The sequence below is a fragment of the Cinclus cinclus genome, chromosome 8, assembly GCF_963662255.1.
Source record: "Cinclus cinclus chromosome 8, bCinCin1.1, whole genome shotgun sequence".
NCBI classification, from domain to species: Eukaryota; Metazoa; Chordata; class Aves; order Passeriformes; family Cinclidae; genus Cinclus; species Cinclus cinclus.
The window spans coordinates 26,199,299-26,219,605 of record NC_085053.1 but is presented as its reverse complement, the minus strand read 5'-3'; the positions used below and the strand labels follow the sequence as shown (position 1 = coordinate 26,219,605).

General features: G+C 51.2%; 3 protein-coding genes across 3 annotated transcripts; 2 read left to right on the top strand and 1 right to left on the bottom strand.

Annotated features, from left to right (window-relative positions):
- Positions 1-1,213: 1,213 nt before the first annotated feature.
- On the top strand, positions 1,214-9,269 carry PARS2 (prolyl-tRNA synthetase 2, mitochondrial). Its single transcript, XM_062497737.1, is given in 4 exon segments — positions 1,214-1,273; positions 1,275-1,327; positions 2,310-2,423; positions 7,402-9,269. Coding segments are annotated over 4 exon segments (1,656 nt in total). The 3' UTR covers positions 8,831-9,269.
- An 817-nt stretch (positions 9,270-10,086) lies between these two features.
- TTC4 (tetratricopeptide repeat domain 4) lies at positions 10,087-17,625 on the top strand. The gene is made up of 10 exons (XM_062497453.1): positions 10,087-10,173; positions 10,253-10,370; positions 10,439-10,600; positions 11,479-11,556; positions 12,319-12,443; positions 12,715-12,801; positions 13,718-13,932; positions 15,062-15,143; positions 16,196-16,278; positions 17,174-17,625. The coding sequence occupies exons 1-10, from the start codon at positions 10,087-10,089 to the stop codon at positions 17,274-17,276; spliced, it is 1,140 nt and encodes a 379-aa protein (XP_062353437.1). The 3' UTR covers positions 17,277-17,625.
- Positions 17,626-18,364: 739 nt separating this feature from the next.
- On the bottom strand, positions 18,365-19,310 carry TMEM205 (transmembrane protein 205). Its single transcript, XM_062497860.1, has 3 exons — positions 19,181-19,310; positions 18,927-19,090; positions 18,365-18,718 (listed from the first exon to the last, which is right to left on the bottom strand). Exons 1-3 carry the CDS (start codon positions 19,308-19,310, stop codon positions 18,365-18,367), a joined length of 648 nt encoding a protein of 215 aa, XP_062353844.1.
- Positions 19,311-20,307: the final 997 nt, after the last annotated feature.

Here is a 20,307-nt window from a genome sequence, read left to right as displayed (position 1 = left end):
CTTAATTTTAGTGCCTTATAAGTACTCAGTTGGAGGAAGGTATGGCTTATCTCAGACTGTTCTGTCCTGGCCTGTAGGAGAAGGAAGTTCAAGGCTGTGTTTATAGGAGGTTTGTTAAAGCAGGTGGCTATGGATAAGAACTCTCAATGTGAAATTTGATACAGGCTTTGGTTCTGACTCGAGTGACACTTTTGCTTTTCATTTTAGCTGGGTTAGGTTGATAGGCTTTGTAAAAGGACTGTTTCAGTCACCTGGAGAGGAAATAACAGCAAGTACTGCTAGTTCCCTCTTCTGCTGCTCGCAGGTGAAAATGGCACAGTCATGGACTTGATACAGTTGAGTGTAGAAGTGTGGAAATGTTTTGACCCTGTAGCCAGAAGCAGGGTTCCAAACCAAGCCTGTGTCTTGTCCAGGCAGTACTGAAAATTGTTACTTGAAACCTCATTGAGCCTGAGGGAAAAGAAAGTCATTTTCTTGAGGCTTGTGTAGGGGGTAACACAGAGAACTTCTCAGACAGTTACCAGTGGGAGGTGTAATTTTATTATGCGTGCTAAACCAATGATTTTATTTATTGATAGATGGATGTTTAAGGTCCAGATGAAACCAATGATAAAGCAGTAGCAGGAATAAGCTTGGGCTATAACTCAGTGATGCACACTGTTTGTAAGTAAGGTACCCCCTCAAATCCTGCTCAGGGGCAGCATTCCATGGGGAGACACAGCCAGTGCAGAGTGTCCTCAGTGCTGCCCGAGCCCTGGAGCTGTGTCAGTGATCCAGGAGTGCCTGCCACGCCTCCTGGCTGCACCAGGGGTACACAGGAAGGCAAGTGTTGATTCTCAGGGTGTGACCTGCCTTCCTGCCCCTACGAGGGAATTGTCTCTGGGGTGAAGCTACAATTTAGCCCAGTGCTTGTATGATAGTCTGCGCAGAGCAAGAATGGTTTGGTTAGCTTTGAAAGGGCAATGTTAAAACAGCTAGAGGATATGCAAATACTTCTACTTAGGCTGTGTTTCACTTATGTACTGATGATCTTTAGGTATGCACTGTGTTTGTTTTTTCACTCCTTAATTTATTGGCAAACTTTGTATGCCGTGATTGGGTACTGCAGTGTATCAGTCACACACATCATTGCTGTTGCTCTTTGGTTTTTGGTTGTATGGGCTGTTGAAAATAAAAGCTCTGGCCAGCATACTGTTCCAAGGGGTGTCTTGTCATGAGTGACTGCTTGCTTTTCACCAGCTCTTTATCATTTCTCTTGTGCTTCTTGTGTCAGTTCCACATGGCCAGTGATTACTGAGGAAAGTCTGGGTAAGAGACCCAAGGCATTGTGAGGGAGGTGGTGGGAGGTGATATTTGTAGGAATGTCTTTGAAGTCTGTAAGCCTTCATTTATCCTTGCCCCAAGACACACCTGCAATAAAAGAAACACCTCATTGCTGAGCCTTTAACCCTTCAGTTATGCCCCGCTCACTCCACACAGCTTCATTATGCCAATTGTCCCATTTTTTTACACACACGCAATCACTTCATTCTTTCCCTGTGACATTTTGTCCAAGGAGGACAAACTCCCATTTTGCATTTAGCTGCTACCCATTGGCAGTGGGTAGTTCATTCTTCTCATTTCATGCTAATAAATCTAATCTCTGCCTTGAATGAGCAGCCAAAAGTGCCAGTGAGGATTCAGTGCACTCTATCTCCTTGACAAATGCCTTCCTGGCAGCTCTGTAGGCTCAGGGGCAAGTGTTCTGCCCCTCCCTGCTCACAACTGGTACACCTTCTCCCAGGGTGTACACTGCTGTTTTCCCAGCGAGAAAGCCAGGCTGCCAAGTGCCTCAGCCCTGCTGAAGCTGCAGTTCAGGTGCCAAAGCCCTTCGGTATCTTTAATCACAATAGTAATAGCTTAGGGTGTATTTCACAACCCTCCTTTGTTGCCCCGGGAGCATTTCTATACCCTCCCTCACCCACATCACTGCTCAGGCATTTCCCTTCAGAGACCTCCCAGCCATTTCCCTTTAGAGCCCTCCTCCTTTGGAACAATAGCCAGGATTTCCTTACATCGCTGCAGTTTTACCTGTGTTCCATTATTTCCCCCCACCAAATGATAATTGCAGATTAATTAGCATACTTAATCAGGCACAACTAACATGTAATTGCACCTAGATTTAATTATTCCTGTCTGGTCTAAACACTTGTACAAGACCTGATAAGCTTAACTCCAGGAGAACCAATGTGTTCCCAGTACATTTTTATGGCCAGTTTTTGTTGCTACTGACATTTTCTGCTCATCTCACCTTCTCCATTGCCTCCAAGTTTTCATTCCCAGCTCATCTTTGCTATGGTAGCACTTTTTCAGACCCAGTTCTCTGTGGACTTGTGGTGGACCTGGGGCTACTCAGGTGTGGTAACACCACCCATAACAGGTATGTGCAACTCCTCTAAGTAGCAGAGATTGAAATGAAGTGTTTAACCCTGAGTGAGCTGCATGTGCCATCACTCCTTCCTTGGGAGGATGTGCAGGATCTGACATCCTCTTCTCATGTATGTAATTTCTCTAAAGCCCCAGCTGAAAATAGTTAATTATTGCTCAATTGCAGTGTCACTGCCCCCCCTCCTTTTAAGTCTCTGTGTTCAACGAGCAGAGAGCAGACAGGGAATACTTTCTCCCATGCTTCCTGTCAGCCCTATCTAGTCCAGGGACTGCATGGTACAATTCCAGCAGTTTCTCTCTCTTGTCCTTTGCTCCTGGGCCTCCCCAGGTCCCATCAGCCAATTGTCATGTGAATTGCATGTTCAGGCTGCTCCTGAGCTTCCCCAGTTTGAGAAACCCCCTGAGGACCAGGCTGGTTGTGCCAGTACCAGAGCCACTCACTCAGCAAGTGATACAACAACAGTGGCACATCTTAACCAAAGGGAGCTCACACTGCAGGGGAGGGAGGACGACACAGCACCCAGTGAGAGCCCAGCCAGTCTCCTCCAGGAGCAGCTCTGGCCATAGCAGGCCATAAAGAGTTGATTACCCCTGCAGGCTTGAGCACACTCACCAGTCACCTACTGCCAGCTGCAGTGAAGGGCAGCAGTGTCACAACCTCCCCACTCAAGCATAATCTGAAAGTTCCCCACCAATTACGAAGATGTCTTGACCTCTTTCAAGCTGCCTGCTCCTCAACTGGATAAAGGAGAGAAGCCATGTGGATTCCTGCTGTTCATCCCTAGCCAAGGTGGACTGTTTCAGACTAAAGCTTTCCCTGCCTGCTTTGAGCCCTTTAGGCTTTGTTCTGGTTCTCCATGGGGAAGCTGCCAAGATGAATACAGCTCCAGGAACGGGTACTGAGGGAAGGGGTCCTACCTGCACTGGCTCTGCAATGTGCTGCTGATGCTGCTAGAGGAAAAACTGGCTTTTGAGCAGCAGAGTATAACTTCTTGTATAACTTGGAGGATACAAGGAGGTCCTGGCACCTAAAAGGATTCAAACCCAGCTTCCCTCATCTATGAAGTGCATCCACTTGCTTGCAGGTGAAACAGAGCAAAACTAATGGGAAGGGTTGTCCAAGCATCCCTTGAAAAGGGCAAAGGCCTGAGGATGCAGGCAGAGGTAATGTGGTCACTGCTGAGCTCCTTCCAGGCCCACCTGCTCGCAGGCACGGTGTGCTCTGTGCTGGGTGCCCAGCACATCCTGTGCTTCCACCCCAGGCTGCTCCCAGCCTGAGCTGTGTGTCCTGGACTATCCTGTGCAAGAAGTCCCTGTGCAAGGAGCTGCTTCCCAGCAGACACAGGCAATCTGGGAGATGAGAAGAGCTACGTCAGTAAGTCCAGCTCCCCAGACACACATCCAGCTCTCACCCAGCTGCCCATGTCCCCAGGACTGCCTGCAGACACATGCTGACAGCTCTGGTCCCCAAGGACCACGGGGATGGTGGCAGCCCTTGCCATGGCAACCATCACCGTGGCACCCAGCATCTCTATATCCCTGGGGAACGTCCCCTCCCCTCTGCAGACAGGGCTGGAAAACAGCAGGGTCCTGGCAGGGAAAAAAAACAAGTGTTGTCTGCTCAGGAGGGGCTGTCTAAAAGCACCTGAGGGTTACCCAGGAGGGAGCACCTGCAGCTTGGATAGCTGTCAGGATGAAGGGGGGGTGTGCAGTAATTTTATATTTCCCAGCAGCTCCCCAAGGGGCAAATCAAATGCAGGACCTGTAATCGCCACTCCCCTGGGCATAAAAACATTGTCCAGCAGTTATAGTAATATCACTGGAAGGGATCAAATCAGTGAGCCAAGGGTGTGAGCCAGCACTGTGGGGTCACAGACCCTATAAGCTGTGTAGGAGCACTTCCAGGAGCAGATGGGATGTGCCACCACTTTGTGTCAAACCCAAGCTCAAACTGCAAATCCTCTGCAGGATGGAGAGAGGTTTGACCACTGAATGACTTGGCCTCTCACTTGCCCTGACTTTTCCTCGCTGGCCCTGGCCTGGTGCTACCTGGGGATGCTGCTGGAAAGAGAAGAACCATTTTCTACCACCCCAGTGGCTACTCTTACACTGACCCCTTGATCTCTTTGGTGCTGTGCCAGGGACTGATTCAAGACAGCTGCTATTGCCTGCTTGATTTTTCATTTATCTTCTCCCCATCCTCAGCATTTTTCCTCCCGGAAATCCCTCGGGGCAAAGAGGGAGGCCTCAGACAGGAGCTGAGCCCCTCAGTCTCACCATGTTCAGGGCAAGCCCCTCTCAGGCCACACGTTTGGCCCTGATGCCATAAATCAGCCCCAGCAAAGCAGCAGGGGAGCAGTTAGGTGAAAGGCTGCAGGGACAGAAGTACCTTTATTAGGTTGCCCCAGCACAGCTGGAAAAAATAAGGAGCCCAGACAGGCTTTCAGGCACATAACCCCTGAGCTGAGCCCCACATTCAGTCCTGTCTGCTGATTTAATAAGAGATCAGCTTTCCCCACAGACCACATCTCCTGTGTAGCCTTAACCCCTCCTGGTTAAAACACTGCCCTGGCAAATAAATCCAAGATGGTTTTGTCTCTTTGATCAGCACAGCAAGTAATAAGTCACCGATGGAAATGTGTTTCACTTCTCTGGCTCCAGCAATAGAAATGGAGACAACCCTCCCATCCTGAACTGTCTGGTGAATATCTCACAATTCCTAGGCAAGCAGGAGATGGACAAAGGGATTTGCAGTGTGGCTCTGGAGGTGCCCAGGGACACGCAGCAGCACCTGGGTGTCCAAGGTGTGAGCAAATTCCCTTCCCACTGGGATCCATCCTGATCCTCCAGCCTCCAGACAGCCACAGCACTCTCCCAAACAGAGTTTGCAGTATCTGTCTAATTGTGGTGACAAACACGTAGGGAGAAGTAATTGCATGACAAAACCAGTGAAGGCTGGTCAGGGAGGGAAGTCACCACCTGTCAGCCAGGAAATCTGGGCCAGATCCCAGCTCTAGCACTGAGCTGCTGAGGGACTCCCACAGGTCCCTCTGGGCACACAAGACATTGAGTCACCTCTCAAAACTGGCTCAACTGTTTAATTACTTTAATGCTTCTAGATAACCCAGAGCATCAAAGATGTGCTCTTTAATTCCTTGCTTTTGCCCATTTCCAGCCTTCTGTAAACAGAAGTGCACATGAGGACTTCACATTATAGAAGAATTGTGAAGATTTTTTCAAATCCCATTTTTAAAATAAGAACTCTTTCTTACTTCCCTGTATTTAAACAGGATTATTTAATTCTTCACTGAAGTGCTGTCTCCTCCTCCAGCAGAGGACTTTACTATGTGCTCCAGAGATGTTAAACTCCCTCTGAGCTGAGGGAGGAGGCTGGAGTGTGGTGTGGAGGTGGTCACTGGGTGTCATAAGATGTCTGTCTGCCAGACTGGACTGGAGAAAGCTGGAATGAGCTAAGAAGGTGTCTTTTGATCTCTCAGCCCTCCTTCAGGCATCCTCCATGTGCTTCTGCCCCTGAACACTCCAGATATGCTGCCCCAGGACACCTTTGCAGATGGGCTCTTTGCTTTCAAGGACCCATTTGGTCCTGTCCTGGCTCTATTTACTATTTGTTCCTGTTACGTGAGGGTGGACATTGTGCAAGAGCTGTTCCTGCTGGATGAAACTCCTGGTCCAAGCTGCGGAGTTTGACCTGGATGACGCCATTGCCAAACTGCAGCTCCTCGGGGACAAACAGCAAACATTTGGCATCGAGTGCTTTGAGCAGGTCATCGGCCTGGGCAGCGTGGTTCCACTGAGACCTTGTGGTGCCTCCTGCAGACTCCGCTTTGGGCAGGTGAGGCGGAAGAAACGCCAAGGCACACATGGAGCAGTGGGTTAAGAAAGATGAGGAATTCCCTCATCTTTCTACACAGAAAGGTGGAACTGGGCACCTGGGGAGCTGCGGGCTCTCTGCCATAACCACACTCTGGACATGACCCAGCTGTCCAAAGCCACGACCAGCAGGGAGGATGGAGCTGGCAAAGGAGCTGTTGGAGGTGATGAAGGTCAGTTCTTCCAAGGGCAGGACAGACGTGGTCACTGTCGCTCTGAGTGGGACAGCAGCAAGATCCACAGGAGCAGCCCCTCCCAAGAACCAGGACCTTCTCCTTTTTCCAAGTCCTAGTAAATTAGGAAGTAACGCCCTAATCCAGACGGTGCCAGTCCTGTGTGAGCCCTGTCCCCGTCCCGGTGCCACCCACCGCCCCCCGCCGCAGACATTCCTCCCGGCCGGCAGGGGGCGCCCGCCGCGCCCGCCGGAACCATGGAGAGGGGCGAGCGCCGCCCGCCTTCCGCGTATGTCCGCCCACGTGACAGGGAGGGGCTCCCCATTGGCCGCGCCGGCGGGGCCGGGCGCGCGCCCCCGCGGGTGTAAGTGCGCGCGCGAGTGTGCGTGTGCACGTGTGTGTGTGCACGTGTGTGTGTGCGTGCTCAGGTGTGCGTGCTCGGGTGCTCCCCCGCGGCATTCCCATGTGGCCGTGGACGTGCAGCGGTATCGGTGCATCCCGGAAGGTGTTCCCGCGTGTGTACCCGGGCGCACACGCAGCCACGTGTGTGTGTGTGAGTGTGTGTGCAGGTGTGCCCGTGCCGCGTTCGTGCGTGGTCCCGGTACCTGTGTGTCCCAGAAAATGTGCAGGGGTGTTGTGAACGCGCCGTGCAGCACTCAGGTGTGATGGGGGACCTGGATGCCCGGAGCCGTGCAGGTGTGCACATCTGGCTGCGTGTGCCCAGGTGTACCTGTGCAGCATTCACGTGTCCGTGTAGGGGTACCTGTACATCCCGGGGAGTGTTCACGTGTGTGCCCCCAGGCGTGTGTGGGTACGTGTGAGCTCTGGTGCACATAGGTGGGTGTCAGGGTGGCCACAGACTCGGTGTGGTCAGCGCTGACCCCTGCTCTGCCCCGGTGTCCCTCCACAGGGCCCTCTCCATCCCCGCCATGGAGGCTTTGCTGAGGAGGTGCCGTGTCCCGGTGCTGGGCGCCCATCAGCGCGGGATCAGAGCCCGGCACAGTGGCACCCCGGGCAGGGCCAGGCGCCTGCTGCTCTCACAGCTCTTCCAGCCGCTGGCCCTGCCCATGGGCGGACAGGCAGGGGCCGAGGGCCGGCCAGGGGATCCCACCTGCCGCAGCCAGCGGCTGATGCTGCAAGCGGGGCTCATCCATTCCACCAGCCCCGGCTGCTACTGCTACCTGCCGCCCACCGTCCGTGCCATGGAAAAGCTGATCAAGGTGATAGACCAGGAGATGCAGGCCGTGGGTGGGCAGAAGCTGAACCTGCCCAGCCTGTGCTCGGCGGAGCTGTGGCGCGCCAGCGGCCGCTGGGACCAGATGGGGCCGGAGCTCTTCCGGCTGGTGGATCGGCACAACCACGGCTACTGCCTGGGCCCCACGCACGAGGAGGTGGTGACGGCGCTGGTGGCCTCGCAGAGCGGCCTGTCCTACAAGCAGCTCCCACTGCGCCTCTACCAGGTCACCAGGAAATTCCGGGACGAGCCCAAGCCGCGCTTCGGTTTGCTGCGCAGCCGGGAGTTCTACATGAAGGACATGTACACCTTCGACACCTCCGAGGAGGCGGCTCGGCGCACCTACGAGCAGGTGTGCGATGCCTACTGCAGCCTCTTCACCCGCCTGGGCCTGCGCTTCGTCAAGGTGCAGGCGGCCACGGGCAACATCGGCGGCACCACGTCCCACGAGTTCCAGCTCCCGGCAGACATCGGCGAGGACAGACTGCTGCTGTGCCCTCAGGGACATTTCGCTGCCAATGTGGAGACGCTAAACGGGGAGCAAACCTCGTGCCCCACGTGCGGGGAGAAACTCACCGAGACCAAAGGGATCGAGGTGGGGCACACTTTTTACCTGGGCACCAAGTACTCCTCTGTCGCCAACGCCGTCTTCTCCTCCGCTGAGAACAAACCCCAGCTGGCAGAAATGGGCTGTTACGGCCTGGGCGTCACTCGCATCCTGGCAGCCTCTATCGAGGTGCTCTCCACTGAGGACAGCATCCGCTGGCCCAGCCTCATCGCTCCCTACCAGCTCTGCTTCATCCCTCCCAAGAGGGGCAGCAAGGAGGAGGAGGGAGCGGTGCTGCTGGAGCAGTTGTACAATGACCTGGCCGAAGCACTGCCCCACCTCGCTGGCGACTCGGTGCTGGATGACCGGACCCAGCTGACCATCGGTAAAAGGCTGAAGGATGCCAAAAGGCTGGGCTATCCCTACGTGGTCGTAGCTGGGAAGAGGGTCTGTGAGGACCCCTCGGTCTTTGAGGTTTGGAATCAGAACGCCGGCGAGGTTTTGTTCCTCACCAAAGAAGGGGTCATAGAGCTGCTGAGTGAAGTGCAAGTCCCCTAAATGCTTCCTCTCTGAATGTCATCTCTGCTGCAGTGAGATTATGTGAGCAGCCCTGGTGATGGCTCTGGGTGAGCAAAGGCAAATCCAGTTCACGTCAGAGCCAGCCACGGTGTCCTGCAGGTGTGACAGGTGCTGAGGTTGAGCTGGAATCAGCCCACATTCCTCTATAGGGCTGGGGATGTTCCTCCCTCTGGGTACAGGCCCCTGGAAGCTGTTTTTTCCAGCACTTGTATCCTTGTGAGGCTATGGGAGCACTTGCAGGGCCATCCCCTCACTGCCTGGCAGGGACACACTGGCCAGGGCCTCTGTCAAGAGCACAGGACAGCCAGGGCTCACAGGGGCACAGGAGGGCTCCCCTCGCTGCCACATTCTCAGCATGAAGAATTTAAAGAGAGGGACAAATGAAGGTGACTTTGTTCTCTTGTTTGCATCTCCTTGGGAACACCCAGGTCCTGTGAAGGTGGAAGCTTACCATGGCAGGCTCTGGGGCTCCTGTCAGGAACAGCTTGGTGCCATCCCAGCAGCACTGATGGGACAGGGAGCTGCTTGGAGGGCATCACCTCACCCTTGGTCTGAGATCTAGAGATCATGAGCAACAGCAGTGCCACTGTAATAAAATCACTGAATCGTTTAGGTTGGAAAATGCCTATAAGATCATTGAGTCCACCCATTAACCTGAGCTGCCAAGGCCACCACTAACCCATATTCCCAGGTGCCATATCCACTGCCTGTTAAATCTCTCCAGGGATGGTGACTCCATCACTTCCCTGAGCAGGCTGTTCCAACGCCTGACAACCCTTCTGATGAAGAATCTTTTCCTAACATCCCCGCTGGGGCTGGGGAGGGGGCGGTGGGTCGAAAGGAGCGGGGCAGGGGCCGATGCCGGTGCCGGTGGGATGCCGGTGCCGATGCCGGTGCTGATGCCGGTGCCGATGCCGGTGCCGGTGCTGATGCCGGTGCCGGTGCCGATGCCGGTGCCGATGCCGGTGCCGGTGGGATGCCGGTGCTGATGCCGGTGCCGATGCCGGTGGGATGCCGATGCCAGTGCCGGTGGGATGCCGGTGGCGATGCCGGTGGCGATGCCGATGCCGGTGCCGATGCCAGTGCCGGTGGGATGCCGGTGCCGATGCCGGTGCCGATGCCGGTGGCGATGCCGGTGCCGATGCCGGTGCCGATGGGAAGGAGCGGGGCCGGTCTTGGTGCGGCGGGGGCGGTCGCAGGCGGGGCCGGGCGGCAGCGGGAGGAGCAGCGGGAGCATGGCGGAGGCCGAGCAGGACGGCGTGCCCGGAGCCCCGGAACCGCCGCGGTACCGGGGAGCGCTGCACCCCGACACGTGGGAACAGGTGAGGCGGCGGGGCCGGGCGCGGGGCAGGGCGGGCCGAGCTCAGGGCGCTGTGCGTGTGTCCGTCTGTCCGCCCGCAGGAGCTGGAGGCCATCCCCATGTTCATGAAGCGCTGCCCGGCCGAGATCGACGCGGCTCGGCAGCCCGAGCTCGCCTGCCTGCAGTCGCTGCTGTTCGACGAGGAGCGGAGCCCCGCAGGTGCGCACCGGGCGGGGCCGGGGCTCGGGGTGTCCCTGAGCCACCCTGACCCCGCCTCACCCCCGCAGAGCTGGCCAGGATGTACAAGAACGAAGGGAACGAGTACTTCAAGGAGAAGGACTACGGGAGAGCGGTGGCCGCATACTCGGAGGGGCTGCGGAGGCGGTGCGGGGACGCGGAGCTGGACGCGGTGCTGCTCACGAACCGAGGGGCTGCACATTTCCACTTGGGTAAGGAGCCTCCCACCGACCGCCTGGGAGCGCGGCTCCGCGCTCCAGAGCTGCCTCTCCTCCCCACCCGGGCTTTCCTTTTTGTTTGTTTTGGTTTCGCGATAGGGCAGAGTAAAAGCCGCTTACCCGTAAGTGACTCCTTGAGCCCTGAAGACCTGGCTCACTTCAGCACACGGCTGCGTGTGGGGTTTGTTCTCTGTTCCTTCCAGCTGTCGCCTGCTGCTCGAGCCTTGGCTCCAGGACAGGACATAAACTGTGGTTTTTAGAATTGTAGACTAGTCTGGGTTGGAAGGGACCTTTAAAAGCCATCTGGTCCAGCCTCTCTGCAAGGAACAGTGACATCTTCAACTAAACGAGTTTGTTCAGAGTCCTGTCCAACCTGGGCTTGAATCTTTCCAGGGATGGGGCTCCTACCACCTCTCTGCACAACTTCTGCCAGTACCTCACCACTCTCATTGTAAAAAAATTCTTTCTTATATCTAGTGTAAGTCTACCCTCATTTAGTTTAAAACCATTACCTGGTGATCTTGGAGGTGTTTACCAACCTTAATAATTCTGTGACTGATTACAGCTACCACCATCCAACCCACAGTGTCCATGCAGCAGGGAAGTTGTTCTGGGCTTTTTAATGCTGCTGTGTGTTGCAGCAGGGAGGTGGTCTGCTCACACCATGTTATTTACCTCTCACCTGTATGATTGATCCCTGTCCTTTCACTTCTTGTTCTTAGTTTGCTCTCTTTCTTACCCTCCTCTCACCTCACTGTGATAGTAGAAACAGTGAATTACAGGGTCTCTGCATAAACTATTTTGTCACCTTGGTATCTGGTTGGATTTTAAACACAAGTGAAAGGTTCTGAGCACTTTTACTTGCTTTACAGGTAACTACCGTTCTGCTCTAAATGACGCCATCCAGGCCAAAAAGCTGAAGCCCACTCACCTCAAAGCCATCATAAGAGGTGAGAGCTAAAGCTGTGTCACTGCATGGGGCACCAGGGGATCCTTTCCAAACACTTGCCTGGTGTTAACTTTAGTGGTTGTGCTGTTATTGTTGCCAGCCCTGAAACAGGCTGTTATTACTTGTTGTCTTGTTTCCTTGCATGTTTCTGAGAGTAATAATTGCGTTTCTCAAGCTTAAATTCCTGTGGGCATCATACTTTGTTTCTGGACAGAATTCATTTCAGGAAGGGAAAGCAGTTACTGGAAGAGACCTCTTCACTTGTTATTGCTGTTTCTCCCCAAAACAGAGCTATGCCTTTGATTTACATTTTCAATCAAAATATCCTTTTGTTCTCCATCTCCTGTATCTGTCAGAGGCACTGGACCTGTTTCTGTAGAGTACAGCACAACTTTTCCTGTTTTCCACGATGCTGTTTTTGGGGTCTGCCCTTTTTTCCCACTCCATAGAAATCCCCCTTTTATTTTTTCCTAACCTGAACAGATACTGAAATGTTAATTACAGTGATAAAATTTTGTTTGTAACAAACACTTTTAGCGTAATTCTGCTGATTTCTGTAATTAAGGGATACAAGAACTGATGAAATACTTTAAATTTTCTTCTCAACTGATCTGCTGGAAATTTCTGGTTGAACATGACTCCACGAGACAAAAAAAAGTTGAGTGCAGAAGCACCAGGCCTAACACAGTCTTTATAAACACCACTTTTGTAGTAGTTGTACACTGACTCCAGCACTGGAAACTTACAATATTAATTCTTCCAGGAGCTCTCTGCCACATAGAGCTAAAGAATTTCTTGGAAGCAATAGCATGGTGTGAGGAAGGCTTTCAAATAGACTCAAATGAGAAAAAGCTTGTGGAAATAAGAGCTAAAGCTGACAAACTAAAGGTAAATATGAAGGCAGCCTGCCATCTGCAGTGCTTGCCTCTTTGGGATCCTTGGAGCTAGGGTGCTCCGTCCAGGTTTCTGTGTAGTGGGATGTCCCCAGACAGGATTGAGTGGTGGTTCCATGTGTTGTGTGTAGAGATGTGTGGGGGAAGGAGCTGCAGGGGACATTCCTGGGGACCCAAATTGATTTCTCCACCCGTTGTCAGGGAAGAGCAGTGATGGGCACTGTCCTGCTCTGTGTGACCACAGTGCATCCTTTTCCTACCTGTAGCGAATTCAGGAGCGGGATGCCAGGAAAGCAAAGGTGATGGAGAGCAAAGAACAGTGTCAGAAGGAAATCTTGCTTGCAGCAATTAAGGTGAGTCACTGAGAGGGTCTGGTTCTGTGTGGTTTGGGTTTGTGGGTTTTTTTTTTTTAAGACCTTGTTTTTCTCTAGAAGTTGCTTCTCATACATTGGTTTTTGAGGGCTAGAGCAAAAAACATTGAGTTAAAACCATGATTCTCCAGATCTGCATGGCTCTAGCCCCACCTCCCAGCCTTCTGTATTTCAGAAAAAAACTAATGCAAAATACAGACCCAGTGTTAGGAGATGGGCTGAGCTTTGTGAGTGCTCTGGCTACTGGGCTGTAGCATCACATCAGCCCAATGAACCTGGCTTTCTTTGCTGCCCACAGGCATTAATTCCATGGAAGAATAGAAGATAACCAGTAGGGTAGAGGAGGGAATCAGTCCTGGATCCTCTCCTTCCTCAGTGAATGTTTGGGATACATTAGAATATTCTGGGCTCTTACATACAGTCAGGTCTCTTCTGCTGTTGTCTTTCCAGGAAAAGAGTGAGCTTTCCTCAGTTTTCTCTGAGAGAGTAGATGTTCTCAGGAGCTGATGTGTGTAGTTGCACCCTGTAGTGATGCCTGGCAGGCCCCAGAGAAAAGGATTTTAGATGCATTCCCTTCCACATGTTTTCTCAGTGGGCTCCTCTGGATTCCCACCTCTCCTCATTTGTTTAGGAGGAGTCTGGATATCTGGCTGAGATTCTGGATTCTACTGGGAGGTCCAGTCACCAGAGTCTGATACTGTGGGAAAGCTTTGGATGACATGTTTAAAAGCTGTCTCATTGAAAAGGACAACATAATTTGACCTTCTACTGATTGCTAATTTTTTGTTGTTTATTCTCCTCACTAGATTATTAGATTATTATTAGATTATTCTCCTCATTAGATTTTTAGTTGGGGGTTTTTTGCTATTGTTGTTTTTTTCCCCTCTCTCCCCTCCAGGAAAGAAATATCAAACTGGTTCTTGAGCCTTCAGATGAAGAAGAGGAAGTGTCAGATGGCCTGGCTGAGATATCCTTAGATGGGTTCCACTCTGGCAGTGCCATGGGGGCAAAGGTGCACTTAGATGCTGATGGCAACCTGAACTGGCCTGTCCTCTTCCTGTACCCTGAGCATGAGCAGACAGATTTCACTGTGGCATTTCATGAGAACTCCAGGTAAATGCACTGCCAGCTGCATTCTTGCATAGAGGAGGTGTTTGAGCAAATGAGAACAGGCAGCAAGTGAAACACTGCCATGCTGGTGGAACAGTTCCAGAATTCCAGTCACACAGCTGACCCTGCTTTTGTGCAGGAGGCTGCACTAGATGACCTCCTAAGGTCCTCTCTAACCCAAATTATTGTGTGATTTACATAAATTTATAGTGCAGACAAACCCATTTAGCCAGAGTGACTAAAGGGGCTTGCAGTGCAAGCTCAGACCAGTAATTAATTAGTGACCCATCCACATGTGTGGATTTTAAGATTCATTAAGGTGCCATTTCAAAGCCCCCCAAATATGGTGTCTCAGAAAAAAAGGTTAAACTTAAAAATTATTAAAAGCTACCAAAAGGGGCCTCTCATAACCAGCAGTGACCACAAAGTTCTCCTCAGGGCTTTCAGCAAGTCTGACTGAAGTGCTGCAGAGCTTTCAGACTGTGAGTGACTGGCAAACTGGGTATTCCACTTCCCTTGATCTTAACTTCAGTTTCTGATCTTATAGTGTTAAAACAGACATGGAATTTGTAACTTTTTGTTTGTTGGTAGACAAATTCCTCAGATCTATTAATAAGTTCAGGACTTAAAATTACAGTGCAAGCAGGTTAGTAAAGTTGTAGTACTTTTATGGTAGTGTTCACTGTTGTCCTTTTGTGACTAAAGGAAGTGGAAATGGATTTTTAGAACAAACTGGCCTCCAGCACTCCTCAGGTACTAAAATAAAGAAGCTTTTGAAACAAAGACATATTCTCATCACTCTGATCTGGTGAAGCATGGGACTGTATTGAAGGTAAACCCATTTTAGACAAAATGCAGGATGTTTATTTTAACATCTTCTTTAGTGTGAAAAATGCAAAGTTAAAAATAATTTGCTGTTGCACTGCTCAGGTTTGAAGCCAATAACCTGAGTTACAACAGGGCCTTGTATTCATTGGGAAAGTGATGAGTTTGAAGGAAAGGGAAGGAACTATTGGTGGTCTAAACTTACTTTCAAGTCTGTGGTTTAATTTGCTAATGTACTTTTGCCATCATTCAAATTATTGAAGCTGAGAACTTTGTCTAAGCTGACCAAGTGTATTTTGGCTTTTAGGTTTATTGATCATTTAATGGTGATGTTTGCTGAATTACCTCCTTGGGATTTAGAAAAAAAATACCTTCCCAACAGTCTTGAGGTAAGAAGTTTGACTTTCCTTCAATTTCAGGGTTGTTGTGTTGTGTTTTTTTTTTTTATTTCTGGAGTGAGAAAGTGCACAATGCTGAGGGTATGGAAGTATTGGCATCTGTTTACCATGCACAGATGTGGAGCAAGAGATCTACCCTCACTTATAAACTCAAACATTGCCCACATGTGCTGACAGAATTCACTGTTGTCTTCCACTTACATTGTATTTGACAAAAGGTATTTAGAGATATTGTTTACATTCCATCTTTGTAACAGTAATTAAGATTTAGACCATCAAGCTGATAGGTGGCCTGTTTTTTTAATTGCATCATGAAGTTGCTCAATACAAAAAAGAAAATATTATTTTAAAAATAGTTTCTTTTGAGACCTAAGTGGAATTACTTAAGCACATAATTGGATAAAGATAATATATCTCTATTAACACTTTAGCAAAGGTGGGTTATGACTTGGTTGTGGCTGCAGCAGGTTTTGAGAATTTTTCTGAAGTTGTACACAGAGGGATATGAATGTTTATTTTTCATTTTCCACTTCAGTGTCATCTGTGCCAGGCAGCAGCACAAACCTGTGTACAGTGAGCAGACAGGTCCAGAAGGACAGTGGCTGTGTACTTTTACAGGTTAAATCCTGTGTGTATTTACAGTCTAAGGCACCATTGCTGGATTTTAATCTCTTAAATCAACTCTGTTTTGTTCAAATACCTCTAAACCCACTCAGTTTATATCTCATAACATTGCTACATTTCACCTGCTATAAAACAGCCCTTAGATTTGGATTGACTGCCTGTGAAACATGGGAACATCCAGTGTATTTTGCCTTCCTGCTGCCACTGCCAGGATAACCTAAGCTAGTTTATACCTGGAAAACTTGGAATTCACACAAACCAATTTCCGTGTTGTTGAATTTTGCATCTGACAGGTCATGCTACAGAGGTTTGATAAGTCCCCAGCTGATAATGAGGTGCTGTTACTGGGCTTTCAGCACCTTAGTCCTTTCCTCCATGTACCTTAGGCATTTAATAACCCCCCCAAATTTTTTTTCCAGCTCTATTTTGAAGATGAAGAAAGAGAAGAAATGTATGAGGTGAACCCAGAACACACATTGCTGCAAGTGCTGCAGCACGAAAGGTGAGACTGTACCTGTCCATGTCCAGGGGAAAAAAGGCAAAAGTGTGAGCTTTAAGTCCAGTTTGTTCTTAAATAGTCCTAACTTTTCTCTGACTTAATAGCCTTGCCTCTTGAAGGTATAAAGCTGCATGGATTTTGTGCCTGGCTTTAGCAACTTACATTTTGGGTTTTCCCCCCCAAAATTGAACAACTGTTTCCAGGACTGGGTGGAGATGGGAAAGGGAGCTGGGCACAGCTGAGCAGCACAAAAGGGCTATTCCAGATCCCATCTACACAATACTACTTAAAAAAAATAAAAGAAGAAAAACAGGCAGCAGCCTATAAAGACCATGTTGAAGGTTAACAATGCTCTGGCTGTTCATACTGCTGCGTGAGCAGCCCCTGGCACAGCACACAGCACTGTTCTGCTCTGAAGCTGCCTTTAACGAGTTGTGCTGCTACTGAGAGAGAAGAATTTGCTGTTTGTGAAGCCAAGAAGTTCCTGTGCAGGCTGTGCTGTTGAGTTGCACCATCTCGTAGCTGGCTGGAGCTGCTGCACAGCGTGGGGGGCTCGGTGTGCCGCAGTGGGAGTGGGATCTCTGTCACTCCATAAAACTCAGCTGTGTCCATAAGCCCTCAGATTTCAGGCTGTAAGGGCAGTTGCAAAAGAACCCTCCTTCCAGAGGGAGAATAACAGCTGCCTTAATTAAAAGAAGCTGTTGGTAGTCGAGTTGATTCATAAAACACTACTCCTCAGATGTGCTTAGCCCTGGCTCCAGGAGGCTCTGCTAACAGCACAAAAGCTCATCACCAGCCTTTGGGAGGTCAGCCTTTATGGAGCTGGGCAGGAGTCACTTGCTTTGCAGGACACTGGGCCAGCTACAAGGAAGCCAAGGAGTCCTTTTAATCTTTGCAGGTATTTTGTAAAGGCTGGGACCCCGGCGGTTTTGGTATTTGCCAAGCATTCTCCTTTCTCTAAGAAATACTTCTCTGGCAAGAAAGTGCACCGGCTGCAATGAGCAAGAAGGAAACAAGGAATCCTGTGCAAGAGGCTGCTGTTTGTTAGCCCAGCTCCAGACTGCAGACTTCTGCTTGAACAAAAAATACCTTGCACTCTACAGGAGAGGAAAATAATCTTGGCACACAGGGAAACTTCCAGGGGAGCAGCATAGGAGAAGGAAGGGCTAACATGAGGGGATTATTTGTTTAAAAGGGGACCCAGCTGGCTTGCAGAAGGTCTCCTCGATGATAGGCTGCATGTGGTTTTGAAATAAACCTGAAGCAGTGCCAAACACTGGCTGTGGTTGCACTATAACAGCAGCTGGGAATGTACTTCCCTACCTGAGAAGAATCACAGATTTGCTCAGAGGTGGGCTGTTGCTGCTGGGGTTTAACAGCAGTGGCCTGGGGAGTTACCTGCCTGCTGCAGAGGGGTGGATGCAGTCAGGTTCCTGCCTGGGACTCAGCAGCTGGTGTTTTGTGACTGCTTGGTCGTGCTGCTGGCCAGGGTACAGCAGAGCTCTTCGTTTGGAGCAGTGTTTGACCCTTTTGATACCTTGCTGAATGTCCTACAGAACCTGGAATAAACATGGCTATTTTAAGTAGACTGACTTCTGCCTAATGAATGAGACAACATTTTTTCTCACCTTGTGAAATACCAGAGAATGACAGACACTGATTTTAAACCCCAACATAACACCCTTGTCCATTGCATTAACTGGTACAGCCAACACACAAGGTTTTCTGCACTTCTGTATTAGCGTTTGGCTTTTAATTAGAAGTAAATCTCAGTCTCTCATTTCCTTCTCTTCTGCAGTCTCCCTGTGACTGCAGGAATACACTGCAACTTTAGACACAGCTAATGCACAGGGCATTAGAAAGCTGTTCAGCCATAAAACACTCCTGCTTCCATCACAGGCTGGCTGCACGCAGCTCTAGAGAAAACATTTCCATTTCACTATTCCTAAATTTCTGCACCGTGCACAAGCACAGCAAGAGTATCTCCACCTGAGGATGCTGCAGTTTAATGTGCAAAGCTCGGCGGTGCTTTACAGCAAGGCAGCAGGGCGTGGGCTCTGGCCAGCCATCACCTGGCAGTGTCCTGCCCTCAGAGGGCAGAGAGCTGGGCAGCCAGGCGGTGCAGGCTCAGCCCATTGCACACGATGCACAGGAGGTTGCAGAGGGAGGACAGAGCGTGGTAGAGGGCGAAGCGCCGGGCCAGCTGCCTGTAGCTGGGGTTGGAGGCGCGGAGCTGCCGGCGGGGCTCGCTGGCTGCCTGCCCCTGCCCCAGCTCCTGCCCCAGCTCCTGCCCCAGCTCCTGCCCCAGCTCCTGCCCCAGCTCCTGCCCCAGCCCGTGGCTGTGCTCCACCAGCTGCAGCTTGACCACCACGTCGGAGGTGACCTGCCCGAACCACTGCGTGTTCAGCACGGAAGCGGCGGTGCAGATGAAGAAGATGATGGCCTGCAGAGGAGCAAAGCCCTCTGTGAGCACCTGGCATGTGTGGTGGGTTAAACTGCTCCCACAGGCCCCCGGCTCGCTGCAATTTGGGTGTTTGTGAGCTTCTCTTAACCAGAGCCCTGCCTGGATCTCCGTGGTTTACAAGCCAGGCGGTGGAGCAGAGGAAGGGATTTGGGCTGTGGCCAGCTCTTGTTCAGGAGGGGGAGGCTACCTGGGTCGTGTGCTCCTCGCTGAGCCGCTCGCTGGGGTGGGACATGGCAAACAGGGTCAGGTTGAGGAAGGCACAAGTGGAGCTGATGTGGAAGTAGTAGGGGAAGAGCTCACGCTGGATGGAGCCAAAGGTGTGGCGAGGAAGGTGTCTGCTCATCACAAACCCTGCGAGGGGGAGAGCAGGTGAGTGCTGGGGTAAAGCCCCATCCCCTGTGCCACCCCCCTGGGCAGAGAGCACAACACAGCCCAACCTACCGGCCACGAAGGTCACCCAGACCTGCATTCCCCAGGAAGTGGAGAGGAAAAGCAGGTGCAGCAGTTTGATGGTGTTGGAGGGCTCTGTGTCACTTGCCATGACGTCCTGGATGGGGACAGGTCCTTTCATGGCAGCCGGGTCACCCCGAATTCAGCGCTGAGCTGTGGTTGCTGCTGTCACTTTGCTGCTCGCAGGGCAAATGCAGTTCAGGTTCACAAACCTGCTTGCTCAGGAAAAGCTTTGAGGCTGGCACAGCCCCGGTCCAGCCTCACCACCACACACCCGACTGGGCTGCAAACCTGCAGTTTAAACCCCTGGTATCTCAGGGGCAGGGCACTGCGTCAGCACCTGGGAACCAAATGGTTGGGGTGGACTTTTGGCAAAGTCCAGCCAACGCCCTGACTGACCCCTGGCAGCAGGAACCAGTAGAAAGTCAATAAAGAGGGGAAGAGAAAAGCTGTGACAAATATTCCTGCCCACACTGTGGCCATCAAAGAGGCCACTTGGCTGGGGGAAGCCCCCCTGTTTAAAAACAGCAACAGCTTCTGCACTGTTTAACCAGAAGACTGGGGGCTCAAAGGAGCAGAGGGGCTCTGGGCTCATCCCACTGCCCCAGAGCCTGCACAGGAGCATGGGCAGCAGTGGGTGGAAGGAGGCTTTGAAGGAGCTGCCTGATCCACTGCAAGGAGTGCTCTGACAATTAATTAAAACAAAGCTTTTGGGAGTAGCTCATCAATACTGCTGCCTGCAGAATTCCTCCTCCTCCCCTTGGCTGGTTGGCTCCGGGCATGAATTACAGCAGGGTTGGCCTTGAGAGAGACACTGCCATCTAATTCTATCCCACTCCTGCAAAACAGATAAATATACCCTGCATTGTGATATATTAGCTCCATGTATTTATTTGGGCATCCATAAAATCAGGTCCTTAAACCTTCTCATGATGGCAGGACACTGGAGATGGTGCCCACATCCAGCCTGGAGTGCTGGCCTGTAAATCCCCAGCTGTCTTCATGGCCTTTTCCAAAAGCTTCTTGGCATTTTTGGGATTTTTCCTTGCTCCATCCTCCAGCAGCCCCTGGATGGCAAGGGCCCAGGAAAGGTAGCCATGGTCCTTAGGTGAGGCTTT